Source organism: Drosophila obscura, unplaced genomic scaffold, assembly GCF_018151105.1.
Source record: "Drosophila obscura isolate BZ-5 IFL unplaced genomic scaffold, ASM1815110v1 contig_186, whole genome shotgun sequence".
Taxonomy (NCBI): domain Eukaryota; kingdom Metazoa; phylum Arthropoda; class Insecta; order Diptera; family Drosophilidae; genus Drosophila; species Drosophila obscura.
Genome location: NW_024542774.1, coordinates 1,917,897 through 1,929,687, shown reverse-complemented (window position 1 = coordinate 1,929,687; position 11,791 = coordinate 1,917,897). Strand labels below are relative to the sequence as shown.

The 11,791-nt window shown below is 46.9% G+C and overlaps 4 protein-coding genes across 10 annotated transcripts; 2 read left to right on the top strand and 2 right to left on the bottom strand.

Annotated features, from left to right (window-relative positions):
• Window positions 1–66: 66 nt before the first annotated feature.
• On the bottom strand, window positions 67–3,380 carry LOC111076262 (serine protease inhibitor 42Dd). 6 transcript variants are annotated; one of them, XM_041593241.1, is made up of 5 exons: window positions 3,274–3,380; window positions 1,728–2,671; window positions 1,520–1,661; window positions 787–928; window positions 534–599 (listed from the first exon to the last, which is right to left on the bottom strand). In XM_041593241.1, exons 1-4 carry the CDS (start codon window positions 3,296–3,298, stop codon window positions 792–794), a joined length of 1,248 nt encoding a protein of 415 aa, XP_041449175.1. In that variant the 5' UTR covers window positions 3,299–3,380; the 3' UTR covers window positions 534–599; window positions 787–791. The 6 variants fall into 6 exon arrangements, with proteins under 6 accessions (XP_041449174.1, XP_041449175.1, XP_041449173.1 ...); XM_041593240.1 differs by lacking the exon at window positions 787–928 and having other exon boundaries at window positions 67–599; XM_041593239.1 differs by lacking the exon at window positions 534–599 and having other exon boundaries at window positions 630–928.
• Window positions 3,354–5,514, bottom strand: LOC111076264 (serpin B3). 2 transcript variants are annotated; one of them, XM_041593244.1, is made up of 6 exons: window positions 5,350–5,513; window positions 4,901–5,265; window positions 3,987–4,837; window positions 3,782–3,923; window positions 3,563–3,724; window positions 3,354–3,440 (listed from the first exon to the last, which is right to left on the bottom strand). In XM_041593244.1, exons 2-5 carry the CDS (start codon window positions 4,908–4,910, stop codon window positions 3,576–3,578), a joined length of 1,152 nt encoding a protein of 383 aa, XP_041449178.1. In that variant the 5' UTR covers window positions 4,911–5,265; window positions 5,350–5,513; the 3' UTR covers window positions 3,354–3,440; window positions 3,563–3,575. The 2 variants fall into 2 exon arrangements, with proteins under 2 accessions (XP_041449178.1, XP_041449179.1); XM_041593245.1 differs by having other exon boundaries at window positions 3,418–3,510; window positions 5,350–5,514.
• LOC111076263 (serine protease inhibitor 42Dd) lies at window positions 5,189–7,228 on the top strand. The gene is made up of 4 exons (XM_022369963.2): window positions 5,189–5,283; window positions 5,860–6,735; window positions 6,803–6,944; window positions 7,013–7,228. The coding sequence occupies exons 2-4, from the start codon at window positions 5,860–5,862 to the stop codon at window positions 7,210–7,212; spliced, it is 1,218 nt and encodes a 405-aa protein (XP_022225655.2). The 5' UTR covers window positions 5,189–5,283; the 3' UTR covers window positions 7,213–7,228.
• Window positions 7,229–7,279: 51 nt separating this feature from the next.
• LOC111076265 lies at window positions 7,280–11,187 on the top strand. The gene is made up of 7 exons (XM_022369966.2): window positions 7,280–7,381; window positions 7,428–8,296; window positions 8,350–8,491; window positions 8,599–8,713; window positions 9,669–9,748; window positions 9,823–10,757; window positions 10,822–11,187. The coding sequence occupies exons 1-7, from the start codon at window positions 7,366–7,368 to the stop codon at window positions 11,095–11,097; spliced, it is 2,433 nt and encodes an 810-aa protein (XP_022225658.2). The 5' UTR covers window positions 7,280–7,365; the 3' UTR covers window positions 11,098–11,187.
• Window positions 11,188–11,791: the final 604 nt, after the last annotated feature.

Genomic DNA, 11,791 nt, shown 5'->3' with positions numbered 1-11,791 from the left:
AGATCGTTCTGTGCCTTCATATCGAAAAGTAAGGGATGAGTCACCATTTAAAACAACCAGAAATTATTTGGCGAACCTTTATTGAAAAGGGATTTCTTATATGCTGGGTTAGAACAAATGCTTGTGTAGAAGATCGTTGATTTTGTGCAGTCTCAAGTCTTAGTTTAAAGTTTAAAAATTTTGTCCAGCAAAGAGAGCTGTCGCGTCTTTGTTTATAATAGAAAATTGAAATGAATGATCGGCATAGAAGCGCCTGGGATCTGGCTGGATCCTGGGCATCTGAAATCGCATCATTAACCGTAAGATCGGAATGGAATTAAATTTGTTGATCTAATTGGTAGATCCTATTAATTGCTTAGTTATAAATTTTCCAGCAAACAAATTGGTTGATTTAAAAAAAAAACAATAGTCGCATGATTAAATGACATTCAAATTGTTGGATATTAGAGGTTATTACAAAGTTTAGAGCTTTATCTGTTTGCCAGCAAAGAGAATGGTCGAGTCCTTCTTGATAATGTAATAGGTAAATGGATGATCGGCATAGAATAGTTTGGGTTCCGGATCGGGCCTGGGTATCGAATGCATAACCAGTATCATTCCTAAAAATGGAGCAGAAAGGCAGGACTCGCATGATTGAAAGGATTGCATTTGTTGGATGTTAGACATAAATTAGAAATAAAAATAAATGGAAATGAAAGTCAGCGTGCACTCTATTAGAAATGGAAAATTTGAATAGTCGTTGCTAGTTAGATGAACGATCTAGATACTGGCAATTGGAGTAGGTACACCGTTTAGAGCTTTATCTGTTTTCCGGCAAATAGAATGGTCGAGTCCTTGTTGATAATGTAATAGTTAAATGGATGATCGGCATAGAATCGTATGCGTTCCGGCTGGGACATGGGCATCGAACACAACATCATTATCATTCCTGAAAATGGAGCAAAAAGGAAGGACCCGCATGATTGAATTATACATACAAATATATGGAAATGAATGTCAGCGTGCACTCTATTAGAAATGGAAAATATAAGTAGATGAATGATTCTAAAAATTCAATTTGATTGACAAGTTTGTCTTTTAATTGAACAACCCCAAACAAGAAGAAACACACAAAATGCATTAACTTACTTAGCCCTTGCCCGAGAAACTTTTGATGTACATTAAAATTTAGCTGCCTTTATTGAGTCCAAATTGGATGAGATGCTATCATAACTCGTTGTGCGCTGCACCGGATTCAGAGGACATCCCCTCGAGCCGCACCACAGAGCCCCAGAACAGTGGCAGGTCCGCTTGATGGAGCAGACCATAGATGAATGGATGATCGGCATGGAACTCGACAGGTTCCTCTAATGAGACAATACTGCGCTTCATTCGCACCACGGCGCCTGTGGGGAAGATGCGAGAAGACAACACAATTGACACGAATGAAGAAGTGAGACACAGGGCATGCAAAGGACGAAATGCGAGATCGGAGATCGGTGAATGTAAATGGAATGTATTGGATTGGATAAGCACTCACCAGTGGCTGCTGCCGCCTCGGTGCCCTCCTCGTTCACATCGATGAATGCCTTGTGGATGATAGCCGACACCTTCAACTGTTCGGGACTCTGAAGCATTTTGTTAAACTCTGCTTTGTTGTCGAACATCTTGGCCATGCCCAGCTGGTGGTTGGATAGTGAACAGCAGACATTAGAAGTTGCTTAGATATAACACATTTCGATTCCCACCTGTTTGAACACCTCCGACAGCTCCGCCTGGAACTCGGCCTTAAACTTGGGCAGCTTGACCACCACCTCGGTCTTCCGCAGCGCCTGCGTGATCACCGAGAGAGGCGTACCCCTCAGTTTCTCCTCCAGCGCGGGCAGACCCGTCCTGCTCTTGGGCAGAACAACCAGCATGGACAAGTCCGAGTCCGCGTAGGGCAATTCCAGGGCAGCGGCACCCAGCTCGGGCAGATCCGCATAGCGGAATTTCTTCTTCAAGTTCATCATTGGTACCATTGTGCTCTGCTTCTCGTTCAGGTGAAACAACTCCTGCTGAGTGGCCTGCTGGGGGAACTTGTGCGCCCAGGTGCCCTTGAAGTGGATGGCATTAACTAGGACCAGGCGGGAGTTGGCGTCCAGGGCACTGGCCGGCACCAGGTCCTTGATCAGATTATTGGTCCTCTGCTCCACCCACGCGTTGATGGTGCCTGCTGCCTCGGCGCTCTGGGCAAAGTTTACGCTCTGCGCCGCCGAGAGGAACTCCTTGGTGAGCAGCTGGTTGAACTCCTCGCGGAGCGGGTATCCCTGCATCACGAAGACCTTGTTGGCTATGTGCAGGATCTGGCTCTCCTCGTAGGTGGCCAGCACTTGGTGGAAGCTCTGGGCTATCTCTGAAGCGTCGCTGGAGATCAGTCCCAGACCTCGGTCCAGCTCCGCGGCTGTCTCTCCCTCGGCACCCAGGCGTGCCATGGCCGCGCAGGTCTGTATGGAGAATGGGGAGAAGACCACGTTCTGGTCTGGATTCAGCAGCGACAGCTTCTGGTGCACGTTGAGGGAGAAGATGGCCAGCCGGCGTGAGAATTCCACTTCAGTGGTTTGTGGCATGGTGACGTCACTGGCGGCCTGAACCGGCTCGACGATTGGCGAGAGGGTGAGGGTGAGGAAGAGCAGCGAGAGCAGCCAGCAAGCTGCAAGAGAAAGTGGGAAATGAGCTTTGATTTCATATGATGATTTGTATACAATATTTATTTATGTAATTGTTGTGGACCGATGAGTCACCTCCACAAATGTCTGTCACTATTCCACTCGGTTTTGCCGTCTCGATGGGGATTTATACGCCTCTTCTATCTAAAATATTTACTGCGTCCGTCCGCTAACTGTTGATTCGAGCTTTCTCCAGCAGTGTTTTCGTTCTCCTTCTTCCTTTTTGATTTGCTTGCTTTGGTCCGCTGTTCGCGCGTTCTTGCTTGGTTCCAAATGAATGCTCTCTCCGAGTGCTCATTGATTTTATGCTTTTATATCTGGCCACACCACAACAACAATTGGTTCTCCTACTGCACACATACTACATATACATACATACGAGTATGTGTATATCTAAAGTGTACTAATACTAGTTGATGCATTCCCAGAAAGCTCTCTTAGCAATATTTCACACCACAATCACTCTCTAAACTGGTTCTTCTCTTTTTATTACATCCATAGGTAGCGCTCTTATGTACAGCAGCGGTCATTGAAATGTGAGCTCACTTGAAAGTTTCAACGTATGCGCTCTCTTACGCCTGCTTACCAATTAATTCCACGTGTTTATGCATTCTCCAAGTTGTACTTTTCTATCGCTATAATTAGTGTATTCAATCAACCTATTTCCACAAATGTACGTTTCATACTGACTTCATGCAGTACTGTTATCTGCACAAGTCGGCCTCTGTTCCAGCGAGCTCCGCTTAAACATTCCTAGAATGCTGATAAGAGAAAAAAACCCAATGATTTTGTTTTCACGGTTTCGAAAATATTATGGCTGGAACTGAGCAAATTTATGTACTTTTTGATAAGAGTTTTATTATTATTAAATTTACCAAGAATAATACTTCAGGTTAGCCCTCCAGCTGTGAAGCGTCCCACAAAGAGGATGCCCTGATTGCGATCACAGATCGTATAGTAGAAGGGTCTGTTGGCGTGGAAGAGCTTTGGTCGATCCACTGGGGTTGCGGGCAGGCTTCGCATAGACATGACAGCAGCTAGTGGAATGAGGGCAAATATTATCAGACCGCTTCGAACCACACCTGTAGACTCACCCGTTGCTGCGGCTGCCTCCGTGCCCACCTCGTTGACATCTATGAAGGCCTTGTGTAATAACTGGGAGACCTTGATGGCCTCTTGGGACTCCAACGTCTGGTCCAGCTCGGCCTCGTCACTGAATATACGTTTCATGCCCATCTAAAAAAGTAGTTCAAGTAGTTTACATCGACTGTTTTCCCACTAATGCTTAGCCAGGCTAACCTTCTTAAAAGCTGAAGACAACTCCTGCTCGAATTCGACTCTAAACTTTGGGATTTTGACATCAACTTTCGTGAGGGACATGTCGGATGTGATAGCTCTTAAGGAGGTGGTCGGCAGCTTTTGCTCCAGATTCTTCAGACCCGTATTTTCATTGGGCAAAATGACAATCATGGATAGATCGCAGTCTGTGTATAACATTTTAAGGGCTGTGGCCCCCAGTTGGGGCAGTTCCGCATACTGAAACGAATGCACAACATTCATCATAGACACCTTGAACGGATTGCCCTGCTCCGGAAAGAAGTCCTCCTCGCGTGTGTCCTCCTCATCGAACCTTATGGACCACACGCCCTTAAAGTAGATGGCATTGACAAGAACCAGGCGAGTGCTGTCGTTCAGGGCTCCTGGGCTGACAATGTTCTTTATGAGCTTTTCGGTCTCCTTCTCCACCCAACTGTTGATGGTCTCCGCAGCTGAGCTGCTCCCAAAATCGATGCCCATCGGCTTGGAGTGGAACTTCTTCTCCAGAATGCTGGCAAACCTCTGATTGGGTTTGCACCCCTTCATGATAAACAACCTGTTGGCCATCTTCAGGGCCTTGCATTTACGAATGGCGGAGAGAACAGCCTCGAACCCATCGGCTATCTTGTCCGCGTTGCTGTTGCTAAACCGCAGTCCCTCGTCCAATTCCCGGGCTGTGGCCGTGCCCTCCCCAGCACCTATACGCACCATTGCCGCACACACTTGAATGGACAGTGGCGAGTAGATAAGATTCTTGCCGGGATTTGCATTGCTTAATTGCTCATGCAGGCCATAGACGAACGCCTCCTCCAGCTGCTTGGTTGCACTTGGATCTGTCATTGTTGTTTATCGGAGAAAGTTATTTCGCTGTAATATTATGGGTTGGTTACGGTTACCCTTTTTCATAATATCTCTCTGAAGCTTTCTTTCTTTCCAGCAGCTTGCTTTGAAAAACAACCAGCAATGAGATTAGCTATCGTCGCCTATGCTAATATAATCTGAATTGCTCAGGTACTATTTTTTGAATCATTATCTTCTGATGTGAGAATTTTGTTTCCTCTCTCGCGCTCAAGTGATTGCTTCCTCTTTTGGAATTTATCTAATCGGGACCGACACCGAGTAGGTATGTCGGGCGCTCGGGTCTGAGTCACGAAGAACACCACCCACTCCGCAGTGCGTTAGTCAGCCCCATACCGTCAGCCGAACACCTAGCACCGCGAGCTCCACTGCTTGATTCCGTTACCAATATTTAATTATATTTCTATTTTCTCGTTGAGAAGTAAGTAAACAATCAATCAGAACGTCACTGCCAGGGTGGAGAGAGACAGTGAGACAGTATTCTCACCTGCTGAAGCCAATCAACTCCTATCGGTGCGCGCGTCAACGACTTTTGTCTTTCGTTCCCTGCCAGTAGCAATCGGTGGAGTGGATTATCGGACAGCCTGAACTATTGCTTCGCCACACAAACAAACAAACAAACAAACAACAAACAGGCTTGCAAAATTGACAGAAGTTTCCAATCACTTTTGGGATAACAAAATGAAATACAACAATGGGTGCTTAGTGTTTTGACTTATCATCTATTGGTGCGATTATTAATCATTTAATTAATTAATTAGCTTTCGTATTTCGCCCACAAGGCAACTTCATACAACGATAGCAAATGTGGTACGAAAATTAATTTGTTTAATAGTAAAGTATTTGCAGGGGATTTTGCTGAAATTAACACCGAAAGGGAGCATAATTCTAGTAAAAATACTTAAGCTAACTCACCTCGATGACATTTAAAATTAAAAAAAAAAAATGTATTTTAAAAATTAAAAAAACAAAAAAAATCAACATTTAATGCTTGCAGATGGCACTGGCCGAGGTTAGCCGAAATCAGTTTTCTCGGGAACTGGTGAATGCCATCACCAAGAATGCTCTCGAGCAGAGCAGTCAGCCAGGCGTCAATACAGTCGTCTCGCCGGCCTCCATACAGAGCTGTTTGACACTGGCCTTTATGGCGGCATCCGGATCGACGGCCGAAGAGCTGCGGCAGGGCTTGCACCTGGGACCGGGCGACAGGGCGCACATTGCCCGTTCCTTTGGCGAGTTCTGGACAACCAGCTGCAACTACGGCGCTATGGGACCCGTGCTGAAGTCTGTCAACCGCTTGTATGTGAACGATACGCTGGAACTGCAGCCGGAGTTTAATGCGGTTGCCTGGGACTTCTTCCAGTCGAAGGCAGAGGCCGTAAAGTTCTCCAACGCGGTGGCCGTGACGGACCAGATCAACTCCTGGGTGAAGGAGCAGACGGAAGACAAAATCAGTGAGCTGCTGCAGTCGGATGCAGTCGACCAGGAGACGAGTGCAGTGCTCATCAACGCTCTGTACTTCAAGGGCAAGTGGCGGAAGCCCTTCACACCGGAGACCACCCAGCAGGACGACTTCTGCTTGAACTTGCGAGACCGCGTGAAGGTGGACATGATGTACCAGGAGGACAAGTTCAAGTACGCCGAGCTGCCCCACCTGCAGGCACGGGCCGTGCAGCTTCCCTACGAGCACTCGAACATCTCCATGCTGATCATCCTGCCCGACACCACGTGCGGCATACTAGATCTAGAGGAGCGGCTGAAGTCGGTGGATCTGGCCGATATTGAGGATGCCATGACACTGGAGGATGTGGATATAGCCATGCCCAAGCTGACCATCGAATTCGATGTGGATCTCAAGGACGTACTCATGCAGGTGAGTGGAGAGAGAGGGGTCACCTTCTGATGATTGAACTAAACGGATTCGATCGTTTTTCCGATAGCTGGGGATATCGGAGGTCTTTGGCAACGAGGCCAATCTGGACAGACTCTTCACCACGAAGACGGGACAAAAGATTTCGGCGGCCAAGCATCGCGGTTACATCAGCATAAACGAGGCAGGATCTGAGGCAGCGGCAGCGACGTGTGAGTGGATTTTCCCCCGATTTCACTGCCATATTCAGCTAATTTTAAGTTTTTGCTTCCCCTTGCAGTCATGAAGATTGTACCGATGAGTCTGAACATGCAAAAGAAGCTGTTCAAAGTGGACCACCCGTTCGTGTTCTATATACGCAGCAGTCAGGCGGTATTTTTCGCCGGACGCGTCGTATGCCCCCCCAGTGATCTGAAGAGAGACTCAATTGCATCACTGGACGACTCGAGTCGTGCTAGTTTAAGTCAAGAGAGTAAATAAAAATCATTTGAGAAAAACCCAATCAATCGTTTCAATTGGGTTGCAGTCAGAACCCGCAATCTTCAAGCTCCGTCCATAAAAAACACGTCTCAGATCACGATCAGTTCATAGACAGACTCACCGGCGAACAGTTCGTTAGAGGCAATAAATTAAATGAGATTCTACTTGTGTAAGTTGGGGGTTGAGATCTGTATCAGGTTATGTTCAAAGTTTAGTCTACTCCTATCTCTGCGCAGGCCTTACGCTCTTGGCAGCCCTTGTGGCATGCCAAGCCTCCGAGGAGATTTACCAAATGCTGGCTAAGGATCATGCCAGCAAGAATCTCATCATCTCCCCCTTCTCCATCGATACCATACTCAGCCTGGTCTACATGGGAGCTGCAGGTGCTACGGCCACAGAGCTGCAAAGCTATCTTAAATTACCGTCAAAGGACAAGCAACTGGTGGCCAGCAAATACAAGGCGGTCCTCGACGACCTCCTCCAGGCACGAGCGGATGGTCCCACCCTGAAGCTGGCCAACCGCATTTATGTGAATGATCGTTTTCGTTTGAGGGAGGAGTACAACCAGGTGGCTCGTGACGCTTTTCACGCTGATGCACAGATGTTTAGCCTCGACGGCGGCGTGGATCCGACAGAGAGCATCAACAAGTGGGTACTAGACCAGACGAACGGCGAGATTGTGGATCTTCTGTCCCCCAACAGCCTCACGTCCGACGTGATGGCAGTGCTGGTGAATGCCATCTACTTCAAGGGCGAGTGGCAGTCAAAGTTCGATGCCAATGACACCCAGGAGGCCAATTTCTGGGTGACGGCCGAAGAAACGGTTCCCGTTCAGATGATGTCTCAAACGGGTGACTTCAAGGTTGGCTACTTCAACGATCTCCAGGCAGGGGTGATAGAGTTGCCGTACCTCAACTCCAACCTGTCCATGTTCCTGTTCCTGCCCAGGACACGCGATGGCCTCAGCGCTATGGAAGGGAAGATCTCTGGCTTCTCGCGGCGCCTGCATCATATGGAGGCTGTCGTAAGGCTGCCCAAGTTCAAAATAGAGTTCGGCGAAGACCTCAAGGAAACACTGCAAAAGGTGAGTAAAAGAGTCCAGAAGCTATAAGTCACCGCTCTACATCTCCCTTGCAGCTGGGCATCCGAGAGCTGTTCACTGACCACTCCGATCTGAGCGACCTATTCGCTGATATGGCCAATGGGAAGATCAGCAAATTCGCCCACAAAGCGGTTCTGGAAGTCAACGAGGAGGGGGCCGAGGCCACTGCTGCCACGTGTACGTATCGATTTGCTTATCAGACTTGATTATTGCTACATAATCCTTCTTATGTGGGTACATAAATGCTCATATACTTATGTATGTGATTTTTTGATGATTCACAGATGGAATGATTACCAATCGGTCGGGCTTCACCATGTCGTTTACGTTCGATCGTCCCTTTGCTTTCGTCATACGCGATCAGAGAACAATCTACTTCCAGGGTCATGTGGTCAGCCCCTGAGTAATAACTATGCTATGTACACATGTCAAATAAAATTAAAATATACATCAAGAAGTTCATATTTATGCCCACTATGATAGAGCAGTCTAATGTTCTATTGAAATAATTTGCAAGCGCTCCACTCTGAGTTATGAGAGTATCTTTTGCTACTTGTAGAGTCATTTTTAACAGTATGTAATATACATTTCCATACATATAGTAGGTACATATGTATATATGAATTTGTATTTATTTATTTATGCTCTAGCACCTATGTGGTGACTATTTTTAGGGACACTCTAAATATTTGAAGGGTGCTTTCAAATTACAAAGCGGAGTGCAGGCATGTACATCCGCTTATCATCCACACTTACATATGTATGTACATAAATCAATGTATATCGCTGTATCTATTTCAGTTAAAATACATACATTCATATGTACATACATACATACATATTTAAAATAGAAAGGGGGGAAGACAAAGTGGCTCAGTTTTCTCCAGAACGTCGGAGAGTCTTTATCTCTCTGGTTGAACTTGCTTAAACTTGTATACTAAGAAGCTACGAAGCTACGACTATCAATTCTTTGAATCTCGTAAGTGTACTTCTTAGTGACGTATTTAACCTGTGATTTTCATATTTTTATACCGAGAACTGCTTCAGTGTCAATATTGTTTGTACTTAATTGTAAACACAATGACATCACCGCAGGTCAGCAACAGAGCATTAATAGAGAACATAACAGAGAGCATAAATATGACAAAAGAGTGTGCATGCGGGAAGAGTGGAAAATAGGGGAGAAACACTGACAGAGAATGACGGAATGAATGCTCTTAGTGGAATGCTCGAATATTCTATCAATCATATGAAAGAGAAAATCAAATAAGTTTATACAAATACATATGAAGTTGAAACGCTTTTAAAACTGAGAATTAAGAGAGAATTATAAAGAGAAATAATACATGATTAGGATGACGATCAAATTAAAAATCTTTGGGTATATAAAGGAACACGGAACTTGGGGTAATTCATTCAGCCTCATCATGTTGGGTAGGAGACATTCACATACGTACTTACATTCTTCCCTTTGCTCTGTCTAATCCTCTGTCCTATGTCTTCCCCAGCATCCAAGGCCACGTTTTCACTTTTTCTGCTCCTGAGCTCTGTGCTTATCATGGCCAAGTCCATTAACAATTCCAGCAGCTCCGCAGGCGATGGAAAGTTTTCCTTAGAGCTGTTCGGTCACCTGGCGAAGTCTGAGGCTGGTGGAAATCTTGTGTTCTCCCCATCGTCCATCAGGACAGGCCTGGCATTGGCCTATCTGGGCTCCGGCGGCACCACTGCCGAGGAGCTGAAACAAGGCCTCGCATTGGAGGGAGCCGACAAGAATGAGGTGGCCCAACGATTCGCTCAGCTCTTGGCTAAAGGACAACGAAAGGCAGATCAGGATGAGGATGTTGTTCAGTTCAACTATGCCAACCGAATCTACGTGGCCGAGCGCTTCCGGCTGGCTCAAAGCTATCAAGAGTTGGCCGCTAAAGACTTTAACGCAGCTGCCGAGAATGTGAACTTCGCACAAGGCACTAAAGCAGCCCTGAAAATCAATTCCTGGGTGGAGGAGCAGACCCATAATCAAATCAAGGACCTTATCAGCGCCGACACCCTCGACGCGGACACGGTCGCCATCCTGATCAATGCGATCTACTTCAAAGCCGACTGGGTGAATAGTTTCGCCGAGTATAGGACGGATCTGCAAGACTTTGCCAGCCCTACTGGAGTGAAGGTCAAGGTGAACACCATGTATCAGACTGACTTTTTCAGGTACGGCGAGCTGTCCGCTCTGAAAGCAAAGGCATTGGAAATGCCCTACAAAGGCACGGACATTGTGTTCCTGATCATTCTGCCTCTGGAGGAGCAGGGACTGCCTGCACTTGAGCAAAGGCTGAGCGGACTGAACCTGAACGAGATTAGTTCGCAGCTGAGCAGGCAGATGGTGGAGCTGCAGCTGCCCAAATTCAAGTTCGAGTTCGATGTCTCCCTGAAGCCTGTGCTGAAGCAGGTGAGTATGAGCTGGGGAAGGAGGAGATATGAGCCCACGTGTAACCGATTGACTATCCCTTCAGATGGGCATCGAGACCCCGTTCGGTACACAAGCCAACTTCAGCAGCCTGCTGCAGACACCGGACCCCCTGACGATATCCGAGGTGAGGCACAAGGCTCTCATCGAGGTAAACGAGAACGGAACCACTGCCAGTGCGGCCACCGCTGTCAAGTTCTCACTGGAGTCTGCGTTCGCGGGAGAAGTACAACAGTTTACCGCGGACCACCCCTTTTTCTTTGCCATCAAGGACGCGCAGAGCACCTACTTCCTGGGTCATGTTAACCAGCCCTCAGTTTGAAGTTTAGCTGCGATAACTTTATCCAATAAATTGACTGAAACTTAACAAGTTTCTGCAGTCAATAAATGTCATCTTCGGTGACAAGCGCAAAGGAGAGACGAGTCGTTGATTAGTTTCGGGCTTGCATAATGCTGAGAGCCATGTGGAGATCCTGTGGCTGTAATTAAACTCTCCCGAGGTGCAGTTGACATTGATTTGGGAGGCAGAGGACGTGGTCTTGCTACGCTCTTGGCCGAGTGCCCTCCGCCTGACAGTTTGGCAATATTGTATCAGTCCGGCGGGGTGTGTACTCGTATGTGCAGCGGGCAATATATCAAAGTTAGTGTAGCTATCAATCTATGACACAGCAGGCAGCAAATAGAGAGACTGAGGGCGGAAAGAAAGACGAGAATCTGCTCGGGGAAAAGCTGTGAGATTCGAATGGCAGTAGTAAGTGGCCAAAGACCGAGCACACGAGACAAGAGCACACGGGACAGATGGACACGCAAATGGCCGAAACTGGGTTGGCAATTTGCTGCATATAGCACTCCCACTCCTCCTGTTTTTTTTTTTGTTTGCTGAGTGCATCTAGATTGCTGTTGTCGGTGTTTTTTGTTGCCTACTTTTTGGCCAGTGAATCGTTGGCGAGCATTTCTCAAAACATTTGCCAGATGATGGTCCAGGATAGACACACATACCACACACACACCGACAC